The sequence below is a fragment of the Monomorium pharaonis genome, chromosome 6, assembly GCF_013373865.1.
Source record: "Monomorium pharaonis isolate MP-MQ-018 chromosome 6, ASM1337386v2, whole genome shotgun sequence".
In the NCBI taxonomy this organism is placed as follows: Eukaryota; Metazoa; Arthropoda; class Insecta; order Hymenoptera; family Formicidae; genus Monomorium; species Monomorium pharaonis.
The window spans coordinates 2,686,957-2,699,450 of NC_050472.1; the positions used below are offsets into that span (position 1 = coordinate 2,686,957).

The following is a 12,494-nucleotide window of genomic DNA, read 5'->3' on the forward strand; positions in this document are numbered from 1 at the left end:
AGAAAGTGGGCCACACAGATGTTCCTGCCATCCCGTGTAACAGCGCGACCGCCTGTGGAAAATGAGACAATCGTTAATTATCGTAACGAAACGTTTTCTTCACTGTCGAAGAGAACGCAAGACGCATTTCTTTCGAGCCCTCGAATACGTCGCTCGATCTTAATGCATTTCCGCGATTTTTTTTTTTTCCAGATGAACAACCAACCTCTTTCCTCCCTCGGCGCCTCTCCAGCCCGATTCAATTTTCGCATCGTGCGTGCAAGCAAGGTCAAGCATCGTTCACTTACCCGGGAGACGTCATCTGTTGTACTCCGACGTAAACGGGCATCCCGGGATCAAGTCGCCTCCGTTCCTCGGACGGCGAGTAGAAAGTGCGCCACACGGATGTTCCTCCCTTCTCGCTTAAAAGCACAAACCAAAATGGCGGCCGATACCAAAATGGCGGTCGATACCAAAATTCTTCGCTTTCCGGAACAGCGCGACCGCCTGTGGAAAATGAGACAATCGTCACTTACCGTAACGAGACGTTTTCTTCGCTGTCGAAGAAAACGCAAGACGCATTTCTTTCGAACCCTCGAATACGTCGCTCGATCTTAATTTCCGCATTTCCGCGATTGAGCATCGATCTCAACGAATGTCTGTGTGTGTGTAGGAGAAGGACATACCTGCGTTACCCGCTCATGTTTGGCGGAGGAATGTAACACAAATCAGCGCCCACAACTGCATCGTTCGTCCTTAATTCAATGGCGAAACGCGCGAACGAGAAACGCACGCACGAGAAAGGCATGGATGAGAAACGCGCAGACGAGAAACTCGCGGATTTCAATCACGAAAAACCTTTGCATGTCCTTCGCTATGCAGTTGCCGAAGCTCGAAGCTCGAGTGGCGTCTTCGGCTTTCGACTCGACTCCGTTCGGCGATTTTCGATACGCTTGAAGACCGATTCGATTGAGATCGCGACGTGCGACTATATTCACTGCATCATTGTCGCCAACGTGTAAATATATCGTCGATAATGGTTGCAATGAGCACACACGCCCCGTTTATTAGATTCGCATTTAATGAGAAATTCATTTGATATGTTTGAATATATATACTGTTAAATATATTTTTGACCATGCACATTTCAGAATTAATTTGTATGTTTATTCTGGTTTAATTCGTAATAATAGGTCCGACAATACATCAGCGCAAATACGTCGAATGAAAATGTAATTTTAATTATTTTCGAATACCATACATGCGTACTTTTTTGTTGTGGAATATCTTTCTCATATACTGTGCATATTTATTTTATATTATATTTTTATTAATATTTATTATATATTGTTCATACATTCCTACCCTACTCAAGGTATAATTAAATTTTGCACGAGTGGATGTAGTCGTCGGTACTTAGCGAGCCAAATCGCAAACGAGAAAGAGAAATGCATTTTTTGTATGATTTCAATCGTGAAGCTTTTCTCGTGTTCTTTCTTTCACGATCGGCCGAACTTCAATGATATCTCGCGGTGTACGAATTTTTAGTTACTGATCTGCACGATTTTATTCGCGAAGCGACTTTCGCGTGTCTTCTCCCTCTGATCGATTTGGCTGTATCGTGACGAGGTTAAAATTCGTGGAAATCGGTTGAACTGAACCAACCTCGATTCACGCTGATCAATGCCGGCAATGTACTCACTGGTACTCATACAGAAATATATATCTATAGTTAAAAATTATACTAACGAACATAATCTTTCGCGATTCTGCACGCAGTTCCAAGATTTTCTCTGTTATTCTTAACACGACGATCCAGGGGACATCGAGACATCGTGTTGATCATGTACCTCGTACTTTTTTTGTCGAGAAATGTGTTCGCCTACACGTCGCTCGGTTACTTTCGGTGCTCTTCGGGAGGCGAAAGGCACACCGCGCCCGCGCGATTCAAAAGCGTCAACCAGCAATCTCGCGCCCGCGATTCGTAAAAAGATTCGAACAATGTTCTTTCTTGCGAGAAAATACAACTGAAAATACTTATTCGGGATTTCGTTGCTATTCCATTTGAGTGTGAAGCACACTCCGAAGATGTATGTACAAAATTTTTATACATATTTATCGTTAGTCATAACTATCATTCTACATACACATAATAAAAATAATTTGCAATAGAAACAAGTGACAGAATTTCAGTATCATATAGATTTACTCCTGGAATTATTATTTATCAATCCATATCCATCATTGTTAAACTTTGTATGGTGAAACTTTAATTGAAAGAATTGATCGATCTCATTTAAACAATTCAACCAATTAATCAATGCGATTAGTTAATTCTCTCTCCGTTCGAGATTTCAGAGCTATTTTTTTACACTAAAAAATTGTTGATTAAATTCTTCGATTGGATTAAAATTCAGAATTTAAATATTTATATATTTAACTTAAACACATAAATGCGTGAACTGCAGAAATTTAATCAAGAATGAAGAATTTAGTCAGGCTATAAATATTACAGTTAATTTAGAATAATACGTGGAATGATATTAATATTATTTTAGTCGACAGATTATATAAAAAACAAGATTTTGTCAAAACGATAATAGTCTTAATAGAAACTTAATTGTTACTCTTAAAACACGCTAAACTCGCAATTCTAACTCTCTTTTTATACAGATCGATCACATGTAGAAGGTTACGAGAGTTTAAAGCTGCACGAGGTCATTCCGACCCTCAAGCGCATCGAGCGAAATCGAGCCCGGACGAATCATTTTTAGCGTGAGTTCTTCCGTTGCGCGCGTCGCCAGGTAAAAAGATTGAACTTCCCGCGGAAGGACATCATGGCGCGTCGGCGCCGCGTCGTCGGGTGCTGCACGGACGCCGTTGCGGTCAGGATCAGCGCCGGGTGACAAAACAATACGGCCTCCCTGTGATCGCTCGATATCGACCTGCGAATTTCGACCTGCTCCGGTGAGTCCTCGGGAAACGACGGACGACACTTCACCCGTGGAAGAGGCTGGAAATCCGTCCCGTTTCAGCCGTCTGTGACGGAAGTTCGTGCGACGGGCGTAGAAGAAATGTCGCAGGACGACGACGTTGGATTTCTGTACAAAACGATGAGTAAGTTGTTCACTGGTGGTGCTATCCGCGATTAATTTCCTTATCCTGTAGACGCTGCAAAAATCACGTCGCGCTCTGGCTCGACATGGAACAATTTAGACGTCGTCGATTACGTCGACGGAGCGTAAAATATACTCGTTCGGAATCCCGCCAGCGCGTTCTTTTCCTACCAATTTTCCTCGGCACTCTCAGGAATAACCGGAGATAGCAATAATTGCTTCGTTTTTCAGACAATTCAAAACGGAGAGCGACATAATCTAGGATAAAAGGAAAAAAAATAACTCTGCACATGCTTCAAGCACTGGTGTAGAATAAATTGCAGTAATTAAACTTGAGTATTGTATTCATATTGTTTCTTTTTATATATACTAATTAATGAAATACAATTAATTTGCAAATAATAATTAAATTGACTCTAGAGTGCTACTGTAGATGAATTTTCACTCAGCTACTATAATTCCAGAGTTTAGTACTACTTTTATCATTAAAATAATGATTAAAATTTTTTAAATACATAAATTAAAATAGTAGTAATTTTATCATTCTAACATCTTATGCAACATATATGTTGTAAAGGCAGAAAAGAAATGTAAAAAAGTTCTCAAAAATGTAAAAGAAATTTATGTGAATTTTAATGTTAAATAATTATGAAAGTACTCTTTTTTTTTTATTGTATTAGCTTGTATACACGTGCACATATTTTTGTCATATTAAAAAAATATTGTATGTATCTTCTTTTCTACTTTTCTTCCATGTTTATTCAATCATGTCACACTATTGCACCAATGTAACATTACACTCAAGCATTACTACATTACTACATTACTAAGCAAACATAAACAGTATTAGTCATATTATTTGATGAATGCGTGTATTAAATGCATCGTAGCAAATTGTATGCCCTACAAGTATATTAATATATCCATTATATTTCTGTCACCATGTTATGGGTAACGTGCGCGCGCGCGCGCGTGCGTACGTATGCATTCGTTGGTTTCGGTCATTATTACTGTAATCGATACATTATTAAATCTACGTCAGCATTACGATGATAACAACACGGTTTGCCTTTGTGAATGCATGATAATAACCATAATAACCACTTTATTATTATGGCAATCTCATTTGCTGACACGTAAAATTAACCTAACGTATTATTGGTATTACACGCGCGCGCGTACGGTACGTATGTGGCTCTGTACTGCGAGTGGCGTACGCACGACGCGAGAGACTACTTTCCGAAAATTTAATTACGTTAATGCGCTGGAACATTCAATAAAAATTGTACCGGAAACGGCGGGTTGTGTTACAAGAGAATATACTTCGATTTTGAAAGCTTCTCTGGGATATTGAGAGCATCATGACTAGCACATGTATGTACAGGAAAATTAAGCAAACGTAACCTAAAACTGTGCTTAGGTATTATACTTGTGAAAATATTTCATAAAAACATGAAATCAATATAGTTTTCTTATGCATTATTAAATACCAAACATTTCTGTATATTGTTTTCATATAAATTGATGATATTTATAAAAGTTCTCTTGTAATGAAATACATTTAGATATTATATTTAAGAAAAAATCAATAAATTTGGTCTTTACAGTTGAAAGGGACCCTAAGAAGAGAAGAGTAAAACCAGTGGAATCGGCGCAGCAGTCTTTACTTGATTTTGATCTTGGTGAGAGTTCAGATGACAGTGATTTCAGGATTGAGGATCATTGCGAAGAATCGGATGATGATTCCGTGGATTCTAATGGGAAAGGTAAGCTAGACAGGAGTAAAAAGAATTACAGACAAATTATAATATTGCAAAATATTAAAACAAACTATTCGAATACAAATCAAATTAAATCTTGAATCAGGTAAAAATTTAAATCCAAACTACTCAAATATATTTCAATTCTAAGGCTGGTATTTATAAGCTGCATTTGCTTTGATGCTCACACTGTAAGCATGATTTTGAATGCAGCCATGATTGATTTTCATTTCCATGTTTTAAATAATGTCTTAAGATATGACTAATATGGCTCTGTGATTGAATATCTTAAGATATTACTTAAAACTATCTTGAATATAAGATTTGACTATGACTAATTAAAAAAATTTAAACATTACATATATTTTGTGACAATTTTATAAAAAATAATAAACTTTCTAATTTAAAACTTTCTAATTTATACATTGCCAATATTATTTTTCTTGCAACATAAAAATCTTTTTTGTAATTTATATTAATATTCAATTTAACAATAATTATGTTCTTAAAAATACAGAAGAAAAACATTTTTTATATTTACAGTATAGTGTAAATATAATATTAATAGATAGCGATATGAAACACATTTTTTTTAGAAGATGCATCTGAAGAATCCGATGATTCATTGGAAGATCCATTATTGAGAGGAAAAAATGGTACAAACCTAACTGTAGGAGATGTAATTGAACAAGCTCGCCAACAAGCTTTGAAGGGTGCTCCTCTCGATGATAAATTAAATAAAGTATTAATTTGCTGTGGCTGCTTAGGAGACAGGAGTGACGATATAAACGAGATCGTCGAATGCGATGGTTGTGGAGTCAGTGTTCACGAAGGTATATTAATTAAACATATTACTACTTTTTTCAAGATATTTTTATACACGTTTTACAAGCAAACGTTATTTTAGGTTGTTATGGTGTATCTGATGTGGAAAGTTTCTCCAGCACCGACTCTTTGTGTCAATCAGCACCCTGGTTCTGCGAAGCTTGTAGCGCAGGAATTGATGATCCATCCTGCGAGCTTTGTCCTAACAAGGGTGGAATTTTTAAAGAGACGGACGTTGGAAAATGGGTTCATTTAGTATGTGCTCTTTATGTGCCCGGCGTTGCTTTCGGCGAGGTAAGTGAATCTCTTACTGTATATGTATAATTGTAGAATGGAATCTTTATTTGCTTCAGAAGTACATTGCCAAGAAGAGGACTTGGTTTACAATCTTTCCTACACTCGTCCCTCCATCCATCCGTTTAGCTATCCTTCTATCCTGACTCGTCACATGGCTTTATTTAATATTATATAACATAACATATCTTATTGCTCCACTATAATCGTAAGAGTCCTACACATGTATAATTGTATGTTTCATATAGTATTTCATATTTAGCATATTTGTAAATATTTAATAATTTAAACATGTATGTGTTCTAGGTTGATCGCTTGTCGAGCGTAACACTATTCGAAATGGCGTACAGTAAGTGGGGTGCAAAAACATGTTCTTTATGTGAGGATTCGTGTTACGCGCGCACAGGCGTCTGTATCGAATGCGATGCTGGGATGTGTCATACATATTTTCATGTTACTTGGTAATATTTTTTATACCTAAATATTATTTCCCAGAGTCAGAGTAGTACAGATATAAAATACGAGATATTATCTTTGCAGTGCGCAAAGAGAAGGTTTATTATCCGAAGCACACAGTGAGGAAGTTGATCAAGCTGATCCATTCTATGCACATTGCAAATTGCATTCCGATAAATCTCTCGTTCGTAGACGTAGACGTAATTGGCTGGCCTTACAAATGCGCGCACAGTATCGGCAACAGATGTTGAAGCAACCGAATCATTTAGATACGGACGAACAACGTAGGATTCAAAGAAAATTATCCAAACACAGACATAAGTATTTAGCTCATAAGGCGTCGCGTCCACCGCCATGGGGTAAGCTGATATTTTCTTTTGAATATACTTATTTTTAGGTACTTTTCTAAAAGTATTAATTGTAGTACCTACGCAAAAAATGCCACGTTTATTAACTACGTCTGCGTCCGCTTGCCGTCAATTGGCAAAAAAGGCTGAATTGATGGGCGTAGATACAGCTGCACTGGAAGCACAAGAGTCTCAACTAGTGGCATTAGTTGATGTTAGAAAAAAATGGCATATTGCTCCTGCTTTCAGTGTAGAATTTATTGGTTATTACTTGGATCGTAACTTACGCGTGACGTCAATGAAGAGGCGGCTGCAAGAACTTCTTGACATTAATTCGCAGTTATTGAATGAACAACAGAGACTGGATAAAAAGTATGATGAGGTGATGAAGGATAATGAAGAGCAGATTAGAGTGAATGTAACGCTGAAAGAAAAGATCGAGTTGTATCATCAAGTACTTAAAAATGCCGGTTTCGTGAAGCCTTTGCCATCAATCGCCGATTTGGTGAAACCAAGAATAACACCCACGCTTGGTAAGTTATAATGCTTAAATCTTTAATAATATTGATAAAGTTAAACGCAATAAATATATAAGGAGTTTTCTCCAGGTACAGGATTAGGCGTGCCTACGGCTGCTGCTTTGAAGATGGGTGTTGGATTTCCACTTCCCGTGGGCAAAGGCGCCGAGGGTATACGCGAGGGTAGAGTGTTGAGTAGTCAAGCACAAGAACAAAATCACAAAAACGAACTGACAACCTTACGACATCAATGTGGCATCTGCAGGCGATCGACTAATCAACATCTTCTTGCTAAATGTGACACATGCCATTTGCATTATCATCTATCTTGTTTGAGTCCGCCTTTAACGCGAATGCCTAAGAAAACAAGACAGATGGGTTGGTACGTATGAAAACAATGCTTGATATTTTAATGTTTTTGTTAAATTTTCTAATGTAATTTGCAGGCAATGTTCTGAGTGCGATAAAGAATCCTCGGGATCGGAAGTGGAACGTGTGGACACATCGGCACCACGCAAATTGAGACATTGTAAGGATGAAGCTAATTCGACACCTACACCGCCACAAGAAGTGCAAGCAACCATGACACCAAGCACGCCTATCGCATCAAAAAATTCTATCAGTAATGTATCGAACGTTACCAGTCCCGACACGCACACAACACCAAAGGTACTTATTTTACATAAACGAAAATTTAGCTTGACTTATATGCATAAACAAATATATTTTTACAGCTAACTATTAAGCCAATGGGACCACAACCATCCGTAGAACCTACACAAGTATCTGAATCGATCTATAATCAGCAATCTGTTAATAATATCACCATAAGAGAAGGTTCACCAGAATATATGGTAGCTTCTACGGATGGAACAGAAGTGATTTCTCAAAGAAGTGGAAAGAAAAGAAGAAGGTGTGTGTGTGTGTGTGTGAAATAATTTGAAAAAATAATTTACATAAACATATCTATAAAAATAAATAGTAAATTATATAATATAATAAATATTTTATATTTTTTAGAGAAAAGCATAAGAGATATTCTCCAGATCCGATAACTGGAATTAAACAGAGAAAAAGGAAACATAAAAGAAAAAGTTTAGATGTAGAAAATCCAGAAGTTCAAGGCCAACCAGAAGTTCACAGAAGGATCACAATAAAAGTATTCATTTCTTTCATTTTATTTTATCACTATATTGATTTAAGTATTGATAACATTAATTAACTAAATGCAGATAAAACCAATCCGTCGTCCGGAAGGACACACAGACTCTGAATCGAGTCCACAAATGTTCGTGGCAACTTCAAGTACTGAAATTACATTGCCGCCGCCACCTGTGCCGCCTCCAGCTGCAAATATGCCCCCAGTGAATGTACCCGTGAATAGCAGTGGACGACTGTCGACGGGAACGAAAAAGGGAAAAGATACAGACCTTATGACGCAGTGTAACGTCTGTGATACTCCCGGCACCAACCAAAATCTTGTTATGTTAGTATCACGAATTACAACAATCTTAAAATTATAGGCAAATTATCTCAAAACTCTGTAATTAAGATAATAATTTTTACATTACGCATTAATTTTGTGTTCTAGGTGCGACGAATGTAAGAAATGCTATCACTTTACGTGCTTAGATCCTCCAGTGAAAAAGTCTCCGAAAAGGAGAGGCTATTCGTGGCACTGTGCCGACTGCGACCCTAGTGTAAGTTCATAAATTTTTACTGTTTATAAACATCAATATTTTTGAATATCAGATTAACGTACTTTTTATTTTGTCTGTATATATACATATATAGAAATTTTTAATAAATAATAGTGCAATGTAAAGAAACTATTTTTTTAGATAATAATTCTTTTTTTTTTATTCAGCACATATTAAAGAGAACGAATAATAAGTCATGTTAATTGCACATACATCAATAACCAATAGAGACAATAAACTAAATATGACAAAATATAAAGTACCTTAGTCTGAAATGTACATGATTAAATTGATTGAGCTGGTTTCACGAGGTGAATCAAACAGAAAGGATAAATACATCGTATTATAAAAATGCAAAAAATATTAATATTCTAGGGGAATAGGAATAGACGATTTTTTTATATGATGCACAAATTAAATTATTATATTTATTTTTATTTTATGATGTGCAGCAACACAAACTAGATAATGTCTTGAAGCTCAGATTCTGAACTCCATTTTGTGTCTTCCGCTTAATCTTGTCAATGTGGATATATATCATTGGCACATTAAACATAATAAAAGAAAGAGATTTTTATAGATAAAAATATTTCTTTTATTTCAGGCCTCTGAAACTGAGACTTAATTCAACAATTTTCTATCTGCAGCTCCAATTCTACGTTTATATAAGGCATTCAATGTTATTCTGTTTTTTTGTAACATACGAAACAGAAGAGAGAAAACTTTGCTGTAATTTAAAGAAAAACGAATTCTATGAAAATCTACTATAAATTCCACTTGAAACTGATTTATTTGAATCTTAGCATAGTTCGCGTTACTTATTTCTCGTTGTTTTTTTTATTGATTTTTTTCATAATGCTTTGTAGTTTTATATAGCAATTCTACAAAAAAAAAAGATTCAATAAATTATATAACAAGAAATAAAAGGAATATACAAAAGAATATTTTCGCATGAGACAAGTATGCTATTATTTGAAATGCAAAATTACAAAATCAGGAATGAGCAAGAAGGAATTCATCGTATCTAATATTTAAAGAGACATTGATATATAAGTATATATAACTTTTTATTCTCATAATAGTCACTGCGTTAATATTACATTTTGTACATTCTAAGTTAAATTTTACTATTATAGTATAAATAAAAATTTAATGTTTATTATCTGTTTCCAAATGAAATCATAGGTTTACAAAACAACAGCGTTGGAGTCAGAAGCAGCGCTGTAGATTATGTAATATTACTCTGAAATAATATCCAATCTTTTTTTCTACCCCGTATAAATCCGTTTCTAAAGTCCAGCGCACTCATAACCAAGTGACCCTTCACAATTACTTTCTTTACCGAGATCCAACTTGGTCCTTTACATGTCACAACTAATGCATTATTTTTCCGATCAAATCTCGCGAAACCTGGAAGAGGCTTTTCACATTAATCACGCACATTTTATCTTCAAATATGAAATAATTACATTTTCAGATAATTAATTTTCTTCCTAGGAATAAACTGTTTTCAATCCTTGGTACTAACTTAGTATCACAACGAATCACGCAGGAATAATGATTAATTACCTGGTACATCCGCATTTCTTCCATCTTCCGGCTTTGACGTCTGCCGGACATCCAACAATTTTATAGTCACACCATCTAACTTGGTTTTTAACGGGTACACTCCTACAAGAGCACGTTGCAGATCATAAACATTCTTTGCTGTCATCTCGTCCCATTTCACTAAACAGGTCTTTGACGTAACTTTAGGTGCTACAAAATGTAAACATCAAGAAAAATATTAATGAAATAATTTAAGTTGAAACAGCGATACATTTTAATTGTTCCGATATGTACTGCCGGCACTAAAAATCTTCACATTACCTACATTATAGATTTTCAGTGTATCGGAATACGGTGTTTATTGTTTAGTACGGCAGCAAAGACAAATTACCATATGTTATGCCTATTTTTCCTTGAGGTCTCGAGGAAGATAATATTTGTGGTAACTTTTCCATCACATCGATCAAAACATTCGCACCCAGCTTTGCTAATTTCATATCCAATTCTAATCGAGTTTCATCTGCATAAATATCTACCTTTTCTTGTGTTACTATGTCTCCAACATCAAACCTGCAATAATATAGAGATAATGTGAAGAACTATCTAAATGGTACAGTCCAGATAATAATAAGATTATTGGTTTGTTCACATTGCTTAAAATCTGTAAAAATTTTCTACTTAAAACAAATGTATATTCAAACTTTGAAGGAGAGAAAATGCAGATGTTAAGTACAAAAAAATGCAAGCTATGTGAACAGATCTTATAATATCCTCTTGTCAATAAAATTTTGATAAAAATGACTAATTTATCAATTAGAGAGATATAAGATATGTATAATATTTGAAAAATATTTTGTGTTAGGAAGAAAACTATAAATTCATTATATATTGTCTGGCACTTCACCCATGAACTTATAAATATCTTTTATAAACATTTTTTATGAAAGTCTTTACTTTTCTGCCACTTTCATAATTGTAATTCCTGTCTGTGTGTCTCCTTTAATTAAGGAATGAATTGTTGGAGCTGCTCCTCTCCATCGTGGCAATAGACTACTATGAATATTTAACATACCGCTGTGACAAAAGATAGACACATGGATCATGTATTATAACAATCATATATATTTATAGATTAAACATGTTAGAGATAAATAAAGTGACTTACAGTGGAAAAGAGTTTATAATATTTAATGGTATTAAATGGCCAAAAGAGACAATTATCCCAATGTGAAAACCTTGTGGATTGTTCTCAAGAGGCCATTCATTAACAACGATTCCCTTCTTCTCTGCGTACTGCACGACAACGTTCTTTTTCTCCCTTCTACATACTGATACAACTTCTAACCGGCAGAGTTTCTTGGTTCTGCTACAGAGAAAATTTCATATGTTTAATTTTACATTTACATATACAGTATTTAATTACCTATTAAATAAAATTTACAAATAAACTACCGATAGACCTAGTACTAACTATTCGTTGTACAAACTTCGTAAGCTCTCCAGAGAAAATTCATTTGTGCCAAAAAATAATACACTCCAGGGAGGACCATCAGCTGAAGATGAATGCAACCGTCTCTTTCGAACATGAGGTGCACAGTACGAGAAGGTTATCTCGCGCAATTTGCCATTTCTGTTGCGTGTCGCGTGTAAGTACAGGTGTATTCTCATTACACGTGTTAGAAATGTAATGTTTATCATGTTATATTCTCACGAGAAAGAATTCGTGAACCGAAACTGTGAAATAAAACTTGGAAAAACATTCGCATATCCGTCACGCGTTCAACATGTAGCGTCTGCTGTTGGCTACTTTGGGTGCGTTCGGGGAGCTCACTATTAGCGCTACGCAGCACTACCGCTGTTCGCGGAGACGCTGGATAGCGCTATCAAAATTATGATGACGTCACTGTCCGTAGCGTTTGACGTCATAAACGCGTGCTATCCATGCTACTGC

At 35.7% G+C, this 12,494-nt stretch overlaps 2 protein-coding genes across 6 annotated transcripts; one reads left to right on the forward strand and one right to left on the reverse strand.

Annotated features, from left to right (window-relative positions):
- Positions 1-2,911: 2,911 nt before the first annotated feature.
- Positions 2,912-10,623, forward strand: LOC105830764 (PHD finger protein 14). 3 transcript variants are annotated; one of them, XM_036288626.1, is made up of 14 exons: positions 2,912-3,096; positions 4,703-4,861; positions 5,452-5,688; positions 5,763-5,974; positions 6,281-6,435; positions 6,515-6,789; positions 6,855-7,310; positions 7,386-7,677; positions 7,742-7,964; positions 8,030-8,208; positions 8,316-8,454; positions 8,528-8,781; positions 8,887-8,995; positions 10,493-10,623. In XM_036288626.1, the coding sequence occupies exons 1-14, from the start codon at positions 3,054-3,056 to the stop codon at positions 10,496-10,498; spliced, it is 2,739 nt and encodes a 912-aa protein (XP_036144519.1). In that variant the 5' UTR covers positions 2,912-3,053; the 3' UTR covers positions 10,499-10,623. The 3 variants fall into 3 exon arrangements, with proteins under 3 accessions (XP_036144519.1, XP_012525756.1, XP_012525758.1); XM_012670302.3 differs by lacking the exon at positions 10,493-10,623 and adding an exon at positions 9,600-9,890 and having other exon boundaries at positions 3,054-3,096; XM_012670304.3 differs by lacking the exons at positions 2,912-3,096; positions 10,493-10,623 and adding exons at positions 3,446-4,469; positions 9,600-9,620.
- LOC105830765 (methionyl-tRNA formyltransferase, mitochondrial) lies at positions 8,456-12,491 on the reverse strand. 3 transcript variants are annotated; one of them, XR_004963746.1, is made up of 8 exons: positions 12,015-12,491; positions 11,709-11,909; positions 11,498-11,617; positions 10,935-11,113; positions 10,565-10,753; positions 8,920-8,990; positions 8,726-8,836; positions 8,456-8,642 (listed from the first exon to the last, which is right to left on the reverse strand). XR_004963746.1 is itself a non-coding variant. In XM_036288628.1 (6 exons), exons 3-6 carry the CDS (start codon positions 11,611-11,613, stop codon positions 10,224-10,226), a joined length of 666 nt encoding a protein of 221 aa, XP_036144521.1. In that variant the 5' UTR covers positions 11,614-11,617; positions 11,709-11,909; positions 11,985-12,003; the 3' UTR covers positions 9,410-10,223. The 3 variants fall into 3 exon arrangements, 2 of the variants coding, with proteins under 2 accessions (XP_036144521.1, XP_012525759.1); XM_036288628.1 differs by lacking the exons at positions 8,456-8,642; positions 8,726-8,836; positions 8,920-8,990; positions 12,015-12,491 and adding exons at positions 9,410-10,405; positions 11,985-12,003; XM_012670305.3 differs by lacking the exons at positions 8,456-8,642; positions 8,726-8,836; positions 8,920-8,990 and adding an exon at positions 10,044-10,405 and having other exon boundaries at positions 12,015-12,489.
- Between the last annotated feature and the right edge of the window lie 3 nt (positions 12,492-12,494).

Coding starts and splice junctions, on each gene's coding strand:
- LOC105830764 (XM_012670302.3), top strand. CDS start 3,054: ATGTCGCAGGACGACGACGTTGGATTTCTGTACAAAACGATGA. Junction 6,436..6,514: donor ACATATTTTCATGTTACTTG/GTAATATTTTTT, acceptor TTATCTTTGCAG/TGCGCAAAGAGAAGGTTTAT. Junction 6,790..6,854: donor GTCGCGTCCACCGCCATGGG/GTAAGCTGATAT, acceptor TATTAATTGTAG/TACCTACGCAAAAAATGCCA.
- LOC105830765 (XM_012670305.3), bottom strand. CDS start 12,241: ATGATAAACATTACATTTCTAACACGTGTAATGAGAATACACCTGTAC. Junction 11,618..11,708: donor ATTATAAACTCTTTTCCACT/GTAAGTCACTTT, acceptor CTTTTGTCACAG/CGGTATGTTAAATATTCATA. Junction 11,114..11,497: donor ATTATGAAAGTGGCAGAAAA/GTAAAGACTTTC, acceptor ATATTATTGCAG/GTTTGATGTTGGAGACATAG.